Source organism: Orbicella faveolata, unplaced genomic scaffold, assembly GCF_042242905.1.
Source record: "Orbicella faveolata isolate gen_17 unplaced genomic scaffold, um_ofav_v1 contig_25, whole genome shotgun sequence".
Classification (NCBI taxonomy): Eukaryota; Metazoa; Cnidaria; class Anthozoa; order Scleractinia; family Merulinidae; genus Orbicella; species Orbicella faveolata.
The window spans coordinates 30101787-30117087 of record NW_028301553.1 but is presented as its reverse complement, the minus strand read 5'-3'; the positions used below and the strand labels follow the sequence as shown (position 1 = coordinate 30117087).

Genomic DNA, 15301 nt, shown 5'->3' with positions numbered 1-15301 from the left:
AAAGAAAACAATAGCACTAATCATCATAAACTGATGCAAAATCCTACAAACACTGCATATTTGCATTTTATTAAGCTCCTATTCTTGAACCAAAAAACACAAAGGACGTTTGCTGATGCCCCATGTCTAAAAATTGACAGCGATTCAGAGCTCGACCTTTCCTTTGAGGTTCAGATACGTACATGTACCAAATAAGTCAGTCTTGTTCTCAAATACAAAGCGTAGAGTTTTGTTCATATATAGTTCTTATTCTGTACATGCCACATGTTCAATTCTGAAATAAAACACTCCCCAGCAAGTTAAGACAATCCTGCAGCTGTTTCCCATGAGAGAAGACAGCATTAACAGTAGAATTTTACCTCCACAGAATAGTCCAAAAAAGACAACAACACTTGGGTGCTGGTAAAGGTCCTCACCCAATGTTGAGACCAAACCCGAAGCGCGCTTGATTCTTAGAATGATTCACCATTCCACTCAATACAAATGCAAATGGCAAAGGTGGAAGTCTCTTTTCCATAACAGCAGCCACTGTCCAATTTGTGTCTACCATTCCACGAAACGTAATATTGGATTTGGGTACCTCAATTTGATACCCAGCACTAACAGAACTATCGCGTGCTCTTGTGTTGTATTCATACTCAACGCCAACTTTAACATTCTCATTGCCCTTGTGCCAGTAACTTAAATGCCATCCCGTCTGACCGACAGTTGCTGAAGCTATCCACCTGTCTGATGTGTAGCGTCCAGCGAGAGACATCATAGCTAATTCTTGCCCAGAGCCATAGTGGTAAAGCAGTTCACCACCTACATCAACACGTGGGGCCATTCTTTGAAGATAGTGCGCTACAAGGATTCCTGAACCATTAACTATATCTATGTTGCCAGCAGTTAGACTTGCAGTGAAGTCATTTCCTCTATACTCGGCATCACTTTGGACTAGAACCCAAACTGATTTTTGTGTCTGCAAAAGATGTCCAAAACATGTTAAGTTCATTAATACACAAAACCTTTAAAATATCTTGGTACTAAAATAATGTACATGTAAATGCTGCAATTTTATTGACTAAGCTATTGTACAAGTCTATTAAACAATTAGATTGAGTTTGAGATTGCTATCACGCATAGAAATCGAGAGCGAATAATCTAATTGTTCTAGTATAAATCTACAAGTCATTCAAAACTTTATCTAAATAAACGCAAAGAAAAACAAACGCCAAGAAGCAGCCGTCATTTTGTTAACAAGGGCACACTGCTACATTACTCACTATCTATCACAGAATTGTGTGGAAATATATTGATCCGTAGCCAATCAGAGAATGGCATTCTTGATAGAACACTAGTAGATTTATACTAAATCTAGATGTGCTGTGGCTAGAGGTACTAAGTTTTCAAAATAGTAATGTTTTCTTGATCCTCTGAAGTTTCTAAGGAAGATTTAGAAATATTACTGGATCAATATATTTCCACAAGAACTAAAAGAAAGACATTTGCCATTATACAACTCTGAACAACAACAAAAACAACAATATCCAACTACAAAAATGGATGATTGCACATACACTTGTTCAGCTGAAAGCTTCAAGTGATAATTCAGTCTGTGCAGTTTAACTGAAGGGTCAGGTTTAATACTACTGTATTTTAAAGTAGGAAATTATTCTTTCAAAGAAATTTAGATAAAAATATACTTGAACAACTAGATAACTCATTCTCAATGTCCATGGAATGAGAGCTAATTCAACCTTTGGCCTGTCAACTGTCATCAAACAGAAATCCCAGGCTAATTGCTAATTATGACTCACAAATTATAGTTGAAGAGTTACCTGAACCACCATTTTCCCCCTGATTCTGTCTGTCAATTGGTGAATAATTTGAGCATTAAGACTTCCATTTGTGTCTATGTCTCCGAGCATTACAGGAAATGCCTACAAAAACGACCACAAAAGATGCAGTCAATGCAAGCTGAACCTCATTAACTCACGTACAAGCTAAGTGGATGCCACTTTGTCATTCTGTTTCTACAATGTACATCTATGTGTATACAACTTGTATGTGACTGGATTTATGAAAATAGTGTTTAAAGAAAAGTGAGTTCCTTTGCAGAAAATAAGTTATACACTTTGATTTTGTGACTCCTTGAAAGGCCTAAAAATCAATTTAAGCAATATAAAGCAAAAAAAAAAGAAAGAAAAAAAGAAAAGAAATGGAAGGAAGATAAGTGAGTAGACAAGAAAAAAGAAACTGACATTCTTTTGATCATAAATTATTATAACTTCCAATTTGGAGGGAAAAAACACCTACACAAGGGTATCATTTTATTAACACCCTTTTCGAAAATCCAGATGTAATAAAAATATTGAATAGAGGGATTCGGATAATGTGTTTACATGCTTGTTGCCACCCAATTCAGATCACGCAATTATTTATTTGGAAGGTTACTGACAATAATTGTTCTGTTTGCACATATATGTACCCTCATGCACTCAGTTGTGCATGACAAATTGCACAATTGTAACCTCCCAAATGAATCATCATGTGGTCTGAACTGGGTGGCAACAAGATGTAAACATGTTTTCTGGATATGTCTATGGTACTTTCAGTTACCTCATTAGGACCCATTTGTTTATTTCCCACATAAGTTGCTCCAAAGTGGTACGCTCCTGGGCCTATCCCACTGAGCTGAAGGGTGTGACTGACTTGGAAATGATTGCTAAGGCCCTTGTTGATGGCCAGCTTACAGCCTTCAAATGGCTGTGGAAAGACATCTGTAAAGTAACAAAAGTTAAGACTGTGCTATCACTGAATGAGTGTTAAACCAAATATTTCATTTCTTTAGAAAGGAAATTTATATCCTGAATTACAAGGAGGACCTTTGCAAGGAAAAGTTACATGTTTCTATCCATGAAACACAAAAGAGCTTTGAAAAACTTGTTATGACTATTATGGAGTTTGTATGTGTAAATCAAGATTAAAATATAAGAATTTGGAGTGTTTGTTTTTGTAGAGGGAGGAAAACTGGAGAACTCCTGGAAAAACCCTTGGTGCAGAAATGAAAACCAACAGCAAACTCACAACCCACTAATGACACTGGGTCTGGTATTCAAACCTGGGCCACCATGATAAAGGACAAGCACTCTTACCTCTTCACCATATACCTGCCCTGAAAGTAGTTGATGTTTCAGGTTGGAATAACCATACTTGAGAAATTAACCTTTGATCAAATTTTAATCTTGGATTGACATTGATAAGCGAAATACTTCAATCCTGATTTTTATCATCATTATGCTTGTCAAGTTACATTGTGTTTAACCAATGCGTTTACCACTGAAAATATTTTAAGGGAGCATATCAAAGGCAGTATAGTAGCAATAAACTTATTGATGTGATAGCTTACATGTAGTTTACACTGTAACTCCCTTTTTGCAACTCAGATATTTCAAGTTTTATTTTGTGTGCAGTTCAGTCTAACCTCAAGTGCCAAAAGCTAAACACAAGAAGCTGGTGTGGGAAAAATCAGCAACTAATGTAGGTAACAATTTCCAGTGTTCCAGATCAGAGAGGGTACTTCAGGTGACAACATCAACAAGTTGTGATACAGTAAATGTGCGTGACTGAACTGAAAACTTCTGATGATCTGGTGATGCTAATATCTACATTGTATTAACCCATTTGTCTTGCAATAATTGAAAAGGAACTTTTGTTGAGGATAACCTTGCGAAGATCGATATTGTAGGCATGCCAGAAAGATATCAGCATCACACAAAATGTGGCTTAACATTAAAAGTTTGAGTTATTGGTTTTGGCAAGTCAAAGTTCAAGAGATACAAGTATATTCTCCAGGCTGTAGATCCATGTCAAGGCTCCATCTCGCAAGTCGGGAGAAGGTTATAATGATGATGATGGGATTCATGTGTTTCTTTGGTAAAGGTTTCATCAAGGGCCAGGCACCCCACAAATTGACAGGCTGTGACCATGTGAACATGACTGTTTTCAAAAGTACAGCAGTCCCTTTTGATGGTAAACTTAAAATATTACTCAGGTACAGCGTGATAACCTCCTGTCTCCTTGTCCAAAATCTACAAGACACCGCACTCGAATTTGCTTTGATTGATTGATAATTTTTTTCAAGAGATCTGTGGTGGCACAACGAACAGGTTATTACTATTTCACTTTTTTTTTTTTATTATAAAACTTGTTCAGGGCGAAGACACTGTGAGGGAGAGGTAGGCGTGATCTACTACAGTATATATTGCACTAGAGTAGTACAGATACTTGTAACATGAGATTTTGTTAAAATCTCTCTATTAATAATTTGTAAAAATCCGGTCTTAAGTAAAATCTCTTTGGAAATCTTAGAATCGCCGTGCATTTAAACGGTAGATGGGCTGATTCATAATGACTGCATTTATCCAGTGAACGGATCCAGAAATTCAATTTCTACTTAAGCATAGTAAAAAGTTACGTTAACTAAGCTCAATGCATATATCAGCTGAAATAACGTTAACGGCGCTAAATTTTAACATCCCGTAAATTTACGGAAATCGAGCCACGTCATATTATTCTATAGTACAATGAGAAGACCTTAAACATTCGTGATTTAGCTTTACTACGACAGAAGTCTTACATAACCGGAAAAAAACCTCGAAGCCGGTGAGAGTTGTACTGCCTCTGTGCAGCCTACCTTTGCATGCCTTGTGTAAGTCTTCGTACGTCCCAGGGTTGTTGGATGCCTGTTTCTCCGATGGCGGCGGCTTGGCTTCTACAGGAGGAGGTGCCGTAAGGGGTGGAGGCGGCGGTATTGAGGTGACGTTGCTAGAAGATGAGGGATTCGACGGTGAAGCCGCTAGTACATTCCCCATCTTGGATCGTGTGAACCATGTGCAAATGCTGATGTAACATTCTGATTGGCTCTTCGATCGGCGGCCATGTTAAAAGTGGCGAGAGACTGGTATCAAGGTGAATGAGCCTGCATTTTTTCAGTGCGGTTACATCAGTGAATTGCAGAAATTTTAGAACGTGGGGTAAAGAGATGTAGTATTTTGGTCGATTTTTCGAGGAATTTTAAAGTTTACTTTCATAAACGCCACGGTTAAGATAAAGCAATGGACGAAGAACCCAAAGGGCCGCTATTTAAGGATATCGATGCTGATGATGAACCAGAAACCACCGCCATCGAAAGCCTGTGTTTATCTTGCGAAAAAAACGTGAGTACTGCATGAAAGTTCTACAAGTTTTACAGTGTTAACTGAATCATTCCGTGGGTTTATTTAATAAAATATTGTGGAGTTTTACATTCGAGGACTTTATATATGCATCAAGGAATAGAAATCCTTGCAAAGCAGGTTTGAGAACGGTTTTCCTATAAAGAGCTTTTATGTAAAGATCAGATTATAAATGAATGAGACGAATAAGGCTTAAAGTGCCTATGTACCACTTACAGTGCCCTAGACATCATCCGTTTTAAATGAACAAATGCCTGGTACAGCTGGTGTTGAAATGACTTGGAATACATGTATGCCAGATCCCCCACCCCAGGGGGACAATAAGCCAGTCCCTATTTACAAGGAACTGCTATGAATAATGATGTTGCGTATGAACTTTTCTGTTGTTGACATTTTAAATCACTCTAACCTGTTCTGGGCAATTGGTTTGTAGAGGGAAGCTGACACGAATAATGAGTGAAAAAAAAAAAAAAAAGCACTGATCTTCCACGTTCTCTTCTTCGCCTTGCTCCCCTTTAATTTCACTTGCCCCCAAAAACTGAGAGCCTGAAACAGGCTAAGTTTCAAAGAAACAAACCTGAAACTTGCTGGTGTGAAGATCAAGATAATAGGGGACTCAGAACTTTATGACAACCTGGAGTACACCAACATGACCAAATTAATTATTTCTCTTTTATGATGAAACAGGGGACAACCAGATTGCTTCTTACCAGAATTCCATTCTTCAAAGAGATAATTCTCATGTCATTTGAGTGTCCACACTGTGGATGTACAAACAATGAAATCCAGTCGGCAGGAAGAATACAAGAAAAGGGATGCACAATGAAGCTGTCAGTTTCTTCACCAGAGGTACAGGTTTTGTGGAAGCTGATTATTTTAAATGCTGAAATCTTGATTATGATTGTGATACTAACATAAGACTGGTGCTCAACCATCATACTGCCACAAGCAAAGCACTTGTTAGGATGTTAGGCATGGAAAAGCATCTCAAATTGAGTCACATGAATCGGAACACAAGGAGCAGAAATCTTTTACTTTTCTTTCTCGATTAATTCCTTGAGGAAGGTGAAGTTTCAGGTCCATAACAATATGAATAATTTCAGGGAGAAAAAAAAAAACTCTTTCATACAGTTGTTTTATTTTTAGCACATACATAGTCCTCTTCCAGGATCCTGAAATAAAATGCTTTGGTTCAACTATTGATTAGTACATGTACATGTAGAGCCCTACAGCCTTGGGTATAGTTAAACATTTTCCACACGCAAACTGAAATTATTACCAGTTCTGTGTCAAAGACATATTCTGCCATATGGTCATTACATACTGGAGGTACATGTTGTTGTTCAAAACCAATTGCTGTTTGTGTACCACAGGGTGTAAACCAAGAACAATTACAAAGTGTTCATCCATAATTGATTTGAGTAATGGGACCAGTTCAAGCCAACAATTTATAATTAAAGTGCTTAACAGGCAAAAAAATTAAAACTTGGCATCCACAGGATGGTTGGGCTGGCTGAATGCTCCCTTGCTGTGTAATTTATTATTTCTTCACACCAGAAGAAGCAAAACAAAAAAAAATTAACAATAAGTTATTAGTAACAGCAGAAGCAGCTATAAAAATAAGTAATACCTATAAATTTGTTTGTGTGCATACTGTTACATGTAGCTAATAACAGTGTAACTATTCCTAGTTGTTAATTCAAACCTCCCATAAGCGACCATCCAAAATGTTAAGCTTAGGTTGTTTCTTACAGGAGGTGGTTGCTTACAAGAGCTTAGACCATGTTGGGTCAAAAGTTTGCCTCATTAGCATATGGTAACTGAAGAGACTTAGCCCATGTGCCAAAAATGCACATCTAAACCATGCAATAACTTTTTAGTAGCCACAAAAATATTTGATGTTTAAATAATAAGCTCTCCATAGTACATGTAGTTATTCACAGTGTCATGGTTTGCTTCTGATAAACTACTTACGGTAATAAGTCAAACGGAACAACAACTTATTATCCGATTTCCACTCTGTTATCTGTCAGTGGTCATTTATGAGAGGTTAAAACAAAAGCAAATTTCAAACTTTTAGCTTTGAATGTGGTTGCAGCAGCTTACAAGAGGTTCGAATTATAGTGATTTGATTAATGGCAACTTTTGGTATTTTGGAAAACTGGTCACTGAGGAGAGGTGGTCACTTATGAGAGGTGGTCACAACCAGAGGTTCAACTGTATGTTCATGCACATGTAATCACTGAATTCTAATAACGGCCCACTAATAGGCATGATGAGGATTTAAAATAAGTAAACTACGTACCGGTAATCATTCTTCACTAACAAATTCCCAAACAGACACATGCTTTATAAAAATTCTCTGACCAGACTGAAATCATTTGGTGTTTTGTTGCAGGATTTGAATAGACAAGTTGTGAAATCAGATGCAGCTTCATTCACTATTCCAGAGCTGGAGTTTGAGAGTCCTGCATTCTCACAAAAAGGAGGTACATGTAAGGTTGAAAACAGCAGTTTTTTCCCCCAGTAACTTGAAGTAAGATTGGTGTTCAAATTTTGTTACTCACTCTTAACATATTCTAGGGATGATTTCTCACAATACAATGCTCAATGGAAATATCTGTGAAAATTTCAAAGTTATCAATGATATCATGAGATGCTTATAGATATAGTGGAAGGCAGCAGGTTGCATGCAAAAAAAAAAAAAATTAAAAAAAAAAAAAAAACTCACATAAAACTGTGAAAAATATAAACCCATGACTATTTATAATAAAAAATAAAATTATTCAGAGCATTCTTTTTGAAACCCCATTATTGAACTTAAAGCTCAGACTATTACCCCAATGTACCAGGGGAAAGTACAAACAAGAAGAAACTTTTGATGTGAAAAACACTAGCCTATTAATCACTATCATATACAATTTCATACCCATGATTCCCATTCATGTATGTCTGAAAATTACTTTCAGAACTCAACACCATCGAAGGGCTCTTAGAACGTGCTATTGCTGGCTTGGGGCAAGATCAGCCTGTCAGAAAGGTACACTCAGCAAATATTACGGTTTTTAATATTAACCTATCATCAACTGTAAATAATGGTAAGATTTATTGGCGAAACATGAGATCCAGATCTTGATTCTGAGCTGGGGATATACTTGCCTGAAGTCAAACTGTGGAAACCAAATGCAGAGCAAGAAAAAGGTCTGGAACACTGAAAACTTCAGTGCAAAGAGTAGCAGGAAGAGAAGCATACTGAGGACTTAATTAAGACCTGACCATATGGGAAATGTTTGGTGACCAAATATTTTTCTGTTTGGACACCTTGTTTGATCATGTTTGATTAAGTTTGAAAGTCGTAAAACATTTGATCAAACATTGCAAAACATTTTGTTCGTTTGGACTGTAATCAAACATGTTTGATACTCCTAACTGTTGGGCTACTCAGCACTTACATCATTACTTGCCAAACATTACCCATTAGGACAAGTCTTCTGTGTGTTAAACCCCATTAAAAAAATATAAAACTGGGAAGTAAAAGAGATATTAACTGGTTAGGTTATTACTGCAACTTTCAATAATGCATGATTCCTGCACAATCAATAATTTCATGTTTCACCATCATCAGTCATGTTAGCAGACCTCTCAGGAAAGAGAAGTTTAATTACTTCAACAGGTTCAAAAGGTCATGGCCATGTGTTATGACTGGTAGATTATCATCTACTATTAGTATTTTGTTTGTTTCTTCTTCCCAAGGGTCTTTGGTTGCTGTTATAAATATGATCGACAACGGCCAAAAATGTAATCATTAGTCAGGTTTTGAACTTCAGGTTGTCTAGCTGAAAGATGCAGCAGTAAAAATGAAATATCCACATGTACGTGTTCAGTGTTCTCCACAGACTTTGAGAAGTAGTCAGCTAAAAATTTAAAGTAGCCAGTGCTTGCAAATCAGGTGTCCGAAGGATGCAAACTTCTAGGGGGTAAGGGGGCATGCCTGCCAAAAAATTTTCAAAAGTTATCTGGCTGGAGATGCAATCTGACACATTTTAGGGGCAACTTAGACAAGAAAAGATGTGTCATTTTTCGTCAGTTTTTAATACACAGACTGAATGAGAACAGAATCACGGCAAAAGTTGTAGTCTACATTGACAGCTTTTGGTCAATGCACTTTAAACAATGCTGCATGTTTGTCTTTGAGTAACTAAAGGAACATTTTATATTCTTATTTGTCTATAACACTAGATAGCTATTGTTTATCGTTTCCTTCAGAAATAATAGCCTGTTCACTAACTGTTTTTGGAACTTGAGATATATTCCATCTGTTACGAGTGCTCTGCCACAATAAGCATCTTCCATTAAGCACTAAAAACTAGGGCCTTGGAGTAAACTGAATTGATTAGCATATGCTTTTTGCAGGGTTGTTTGACACTGTATTACCTGCCTTGAGTTTTTTAAATTTTTTTTTTATTATAATACAGATCATTGATCCTGATAATGCCGCTAAGATTGACATTATTATATCACAACTGACGAAGTGTCGTAATAGTGAGATGAAATTCACTCTTGTCCTTGATGATGCATCTGGCAACAGCTTTATAGAAAATCCCCAGGCTCCAGACCAGGATCCCCATATGACTGTTGTACATTACACTCGGCAACCGGAACAGGATGCTAAACTAGGCATTCAACCTGCAGCTGAAGAGGAGGAAAATAAAGACGAAGGTAAGGGCAGTGATGTGGAAGCATGACTTTTTGTGAAATGTTTTATCTGTTTTCACTGTACATAATTCTTCTTTACTGCCTGGGGGCTGCTAGCAACTTTTGGCATGGTCTATTAAAAGAGAGAAATGTGTAGAAATTAAAACAACACTCTGGCATTAGTTTGAGCACTTGCAGTTGAGCCTACAGCACTGAATATACACTACCTTGAAATACATATGAATTGTTTTAATTCATTTTTTTGTTTTTGTTGGTTTTTTTTTGTTGTTGTTGTTGTTGTTGTTTTTGTTTTGTGGAGATTACAGTTGAGTGAGTATCCATTATTTACTTGAACATTCAAAAGTTTCAAGTAGGAAGCAATGCCTTCTTGAAATTAACTTATCTTAAAACTTATTGTATAATTAAAACTGTACCTTGACCGATTTTGTTTCTTGAGCCAGCTTAAAGTGTTTTCCCCAAATGAATGTAACTGGTAAAATTAGCTAGGGTATCAACTTGAGGTTTTAATTCTACTCACTCCGACAATTCAATCGTTAAAACCATTAGCTGTCTTTGGACTATTTTAAATATTGCTAGTTGTAATGGCAATACAGAAATAAAGGGTGACTGTAAGTAAAGTTGTTGTGTTTCAAAAATTATTCTCTTTATGCAGAAGATAAAAAAGAGAAAAATGCTAAAGATGAGGTAAGGAAATTAAGAAAACTGTTTTATTGACTATTTTTTAACTTAAGTTGATGCTATAGAGGATAGCAGTCCAGAACCTAGAATTTTTTTTCTTTCAAGACAACTGATGTTGCCCTTTTGTGAGCTATTTAGCAATGAGATTATGACCTCCAGATTTCTATCGCGTGATTATTGACAAGGACAAAACACACTACTAATGGCTACTCACTATTTACCATTTAACAGAATGGACATTGAGTAGCATAGCCAATGAGAGAACGCCAGTAGATTCATATTAGAACAACAAATAAATATCTAGACAACGATTTGGGAAACATTTTTTTTTTTGAGGGAATAGTCGAAAAAGCACATGGAGAAAACTCGGGCTAGTATTTTAAATGTTGATATGCACCTAGCTGTGAATAACCAACAGCATCTACCTCGGTACAATGCCATTGTCATTGTACATGACTTGACTTTCAGTTTGGAAACTAGTAAATGGAGTAGATATTCACTATTTGGTAGACGACTCAGAGCACACAAGATGTATCATGTGTTCACTGGCTTGGTATATGCTAATGTGTGGTATCGTTTTCTTTTCGTCTGGCAGGTGCTGAGTTTCCCAACAAATTGTCCGTTGTGCAATGCACCTGCAGAAACTAGAATGAAACTTGTTGGTATCCTAATAATTTACAATACTTAGAGAGGAAGCCACTTCAGCCTTAACTGGTTTCTACGCGGGTCCTCTACCATGTCATTGCTATTGTCGCTTTTCAAAGAAGGCAACATGTAGACTGGTTACTTGACTGAACTTGTAATTAATTCTTCGGGTACGGTGACGCAAATTCAAGGAATTTTTCAGGGAAATCAGGTTGTAAATCATAGGAATTCTTCGCTGGGGTTAGGGGCGAGATGGCGCGAGAGATCGGGCCAAGAGGATTGAAGGGAATCCTTATTTAGTGCAGAGCTCTTTACTGAAATACAGAATTTATTCCAAGTTTGTGTAAATCACCCTTAACCTACACGTCAGCCATTCCGCACTTTAAAGAAGTGATTGTCATGGCAACAAACTGTGATGCTTGCGGCGAGAGGACAAATGAAGTCAAGTCGGGCGGTAAGCATAAGTTGTTCTTGAATAATTTACAAATTCCCGTGACAAGTTTCCTCGATGGGCCCAGTTTTGGCGGAACTTTTCACGCGCCTTTCGTTTGACGCGGCGTCTCATTTTTTTTCGTGCGTAATTTAACGTAATGGTGCCAGTCTTTTGCATGTGATCATTTTTGCGAGGCATGTACGACCTTACCGGTAGTAGGAGGGGTTGAGGGTTGAAGAGCAAGAGAGTTAATTTCCCCTCCCCCTACCCCCTCTTTACCCTTTCTTGCCGTTAGTCAATTGGTACTCTTCTATAGTTTTTTCGTTTCAGCTGTAATGAAAAGATGAAACTGGTCTTGCTGAAGATATTCTTTTGCGTCTTCCTTCAGGTGGAATAGAAGCAAAGGGAACAAGAATTACTCTTAGAATAACAGATCCTGTTGACCTAAACAGGGATGTGTTGAAGGTGCGTGCGCGGTTCATTACGACACGCCTATTTAAACTTGATTTTCGAGAAGATAAAATCATGCCTTGACCTATCCCGGTTTACACAGGCTACTTAAACATACCAGCGTGAAAAAGGCATTAGGGTCCCTACTTTTGCTAGACTACGAGTAGCAAAAGACTACGAGCTTAAGTGGCGGATCTAGGAGAGGGGCCCGGGGGGGGGGCCGCCCCCCCCTCGCTTATTTTGGGTAAAAAAAGAAGAAATGACAGAAGAAAGAAAAGCCGGCAGGGCAAGTAAACACAACTGCCCCCTCCCCCCTCCCCCTTAGCTCAAGGTCTTGACCCGCCACTGAGCTTAGTCCGTCGTGCGAGACGCAAAAACAAAAAACCGCGAGGAAAAGATGGCCGCGCGAAATCCTGGGAGCGGGGAGCGTGCCAGGATTTCGCGCGGCCATTTTGTTGTTGCAGTTTTCTTTCGCGTCACCCACAACTGACTAAGCGAAGTCTAGTCTATATTTTTGCTTGATATTTTTGTAATGTTTTTCTTGCAGTCGGAAACTTGTGAAGTTATCATTCCTTCGTTGGATTTCACATGCACCGCCGGCACACTGGGAGGACGGTTCACAACTTTGGAGGGCCTGTTGAGTAATATGAAAGATCACGTGAGCAAATGATTGTGGTTTCTCTTCCACCAAGAAAATCTTCCTTATGAAATCTTCGATTGTAGAAAATTTGCACTATTTGCATCTACCATTTTGAGAGAAGACCAAAACTTGCGCCAAGTGCAATGTTGATATGGGAGAGATTTTGCGAAGATTTGCCACTGAATTGGAGTCTCGATCGAAATTTAGTTATATTTAGACCGCGAGTAGTCTTCCTGTTGCTTTTAAATCCGCGGGAAAGGACGCGGAGCACGATATTGCCTTACCTCTCGAATATCGTGCTCGATTCCTCTGTTTTTGCTAGTCGACCTTCAATTCGCTTAGCATTATTGGACTCTTTGAGCAATAGAGAGACTGCTCTAAGATTAGGGGAACAGTCGAATGTCTAGAAACTACAACCACTCTACAACACTTGAGCGCTCGTCTCGCAGAATTCCTGAAAGCTTTTTGAGACCGAACAGTGACCTAGAACGTTCCCTGTCTCTCATGCTCTCATATTTCTTATTACGGTATACACTGATATGTTACAATTCTCAAATCTTACGTATTTTTTCTCTGTCTTCTCTTTCTGAAACAGCTGCAGTCAGTGAATCCATTTGGTATGGGAGACAGTCCTGCCCTGTTTGATAAGAACTTGAAAACATTTTTGAGCGGCCTGGATAAGGTAACAAGCATCACTCTCTATTTAACCTCCTCCTCCTCCCCCCCCCCCCCCACCCACCCACCCACACACACTCATTTAGTAGATCACACCCTCTCCTTCCCCTCCCTTCCCCAATTCCGTGTAGACACTGAAGAAAACTCATCATTCATGAATTGTCCTTGAGGTGTTTGAGATGATTCGCGAACGCTCCGCTGCATTTATAGTCTGAATTATTTCGATTTCTTTCTTTTTACAGATAATTAGAGGTGAAGAAATGAACGTGGAAATAATATTGGACGACCCGGCCGGAAACAGTTACGTTCAGGTAAACTTCACATCCTGTATCGTCCCTTTGTTTTGTTTCCAAGTTTCAAAAAAAACCACCCCTGGGAGGGAGGTTAGGTTGGAGTTTTTCATCGTGCCGTAGTCGTTCCTCTGTCCTGCTCCCCTTTTATAACAAATTTAAGTTAAAGTGCATTCCAGTCAGCTAGATTTCGGGGTATTGCCCGTCCCCCACTACCCCTGGATGATGTGTTGGTTCACCGGAGGTTTCCGTTAATAGCTTTGTTAAGACCTAACCCTTCCCCGGGGGAGAGGTACTGCTAAAGAACACAACGCAATATCCTGGGCATGGTTCGAACCCAGACCACTCGATCCGGAGTCCAGCGTTGTTAACCATTAGGACACTCAATTTACAGACTTGCCACAAGTCGACCTCATGAGTTTCAGGGTAGTATAGCTAAGCAAGCTGCGAGGTTTTAGATATGTAAACAATGACTGTTTTGAAAGTCTATTCAGTCTCCTGCAAGCTGTGTAAAGACGTTACGAAGAAGTGCTCCTCAATTTATTTTGTTCTCTTTTTTTACAGAATTTATACGCGCCTGACCCTGATCCTGAACTGGAAGTGGTTCTTTACGAAAGAACAAAGGAACAGAATGACGAGCTTGGAATTTCAGACATGAAGACCGAAGGATATGAAGAAGCTCAGCAAAGCTGACACTGACCTTTGCTGCTTGGAGCATTCAGTTCCGACCGTTGACTGGGAAGCCGGGGACCCTGGACTCGAGTTTGACCACTGGCTTGTGTATCCGAGGGCTCTGAAAATGAGAATGCCTGACTATTGAAGAACGGTTACTTTTGCTTGGTTCTGTTGTAGTCGTCTCATTTTCCGTTACTTGCGTGACCGAATGTAGTGCTCACGCTAGTAGCACATCTAGCATCTATGCAAGAAGCAGCCTGGTACTGCCCAAGAAATAATTTTAAATTGTAATATTAAAAATACTGCAGAAGAGCTGTGCCTTGTTGGTTTTCTCTTTTAATCGAATTTTAGAGAAGACTGCCAGACTTGTAAGAAGATGTAAACGTTTCGGCGTCTCCTCAAAGTGAAAGACCTTAAGGTTGGCTGGCAGATCCAGACCGCGGGAAAGATCTAACCCCCATTAATATTCTTCCTCTTAAGCATGCGTACGCTTCCTCGCACAGTTTTTTCTCGATTGTCAGGGCTACTTTTTACGGTCGAGTGACCAGAAACAATCAGAACCTCACACAGAGACATACGCAATGGTTCCAGATTTGAAGTAGTTTTTGTACTGCAAGCCTTAGTAACCCCGCTGTAGGACGGTACAAAGTTCCCGAGACGGACTCCCATGTGAAACGGTCCGGGACGGTCGTCGGAAAATGTGAATTAGCCCTCAAAAGAAGACCAATCTTTCTTGGCCTATAGATCAAGATAACATCTTCGGTCTCGGCCACCATTTTTGTGTGGCGGTGATTTCTTTGAGCGTAACCCTAAACGAAACCTTGACGGCTAAAAATATTGGCTTTCCTTCCTAGATACCCTGTAGGCGAGAGGACGCGAC

At 38.9% G+C, this 15301-nt stretch overlaps 2 protein-coding genes across 2 annotated transcripts; one reads left to right on the top strand and one right to left on the bottom strand.

Annotated features, from left to right (window-relative positions):
* Nucleotides 1-41: 41 nt before the first annotated feature.
* On the bottom strand, nt 42-4902 carry LOC110059260 (mitochondrial import receptor subunit TOM40 homolog). The gene is made up of 4 exons (XM_020765963.2): nt 4679-4902; nt 2602-2762; nt 1821-1922; nt 42-961 (listed from the first exon to the last, which is right to left on the bottom strand). Exons 1-4 carry the CDS (start codon nt 4854-4856, stop codon nt 413-415), a joined length of 990 nt encoding a protein of 329 aa, XP_020621622.1. The 5' UTR covers nt 4857-4902; the 3' UTR covers nt 42-412.
* Nucleotides 4903-4953: 51 nt separating this feature from the next.
* Nucleotides 4954-14733, top strand: LOC110059261 (zinc finger protein ZPR1-like). The gene is made up of 13 exons (XM_089293247.1): nt 4954-5201; nt 5907-6068; nt 7618-7708; nt 8189-8259; nt 9695-9938; nt 10588-10619; nt 11209-11275; nt 11629-11712; nt 12080-12156; nt 12689-12799; nt 13377-13463; nt 13699-13767; nt 14311-14733. The coding sequence occupies exons 1-13, from the start codon at nt 5100-5102 to the stop codon at nt 14437-14439; spliced, it is 1326 nt and encodes a 441-aa protein (XP_089149373.1). The 5' UTR covers nt 4954-5099; the 3' UTR covers nt 14440-14733.
* The last annotated feature ends 568 nt before the right edge of the window (nt 14734-15301 follow it).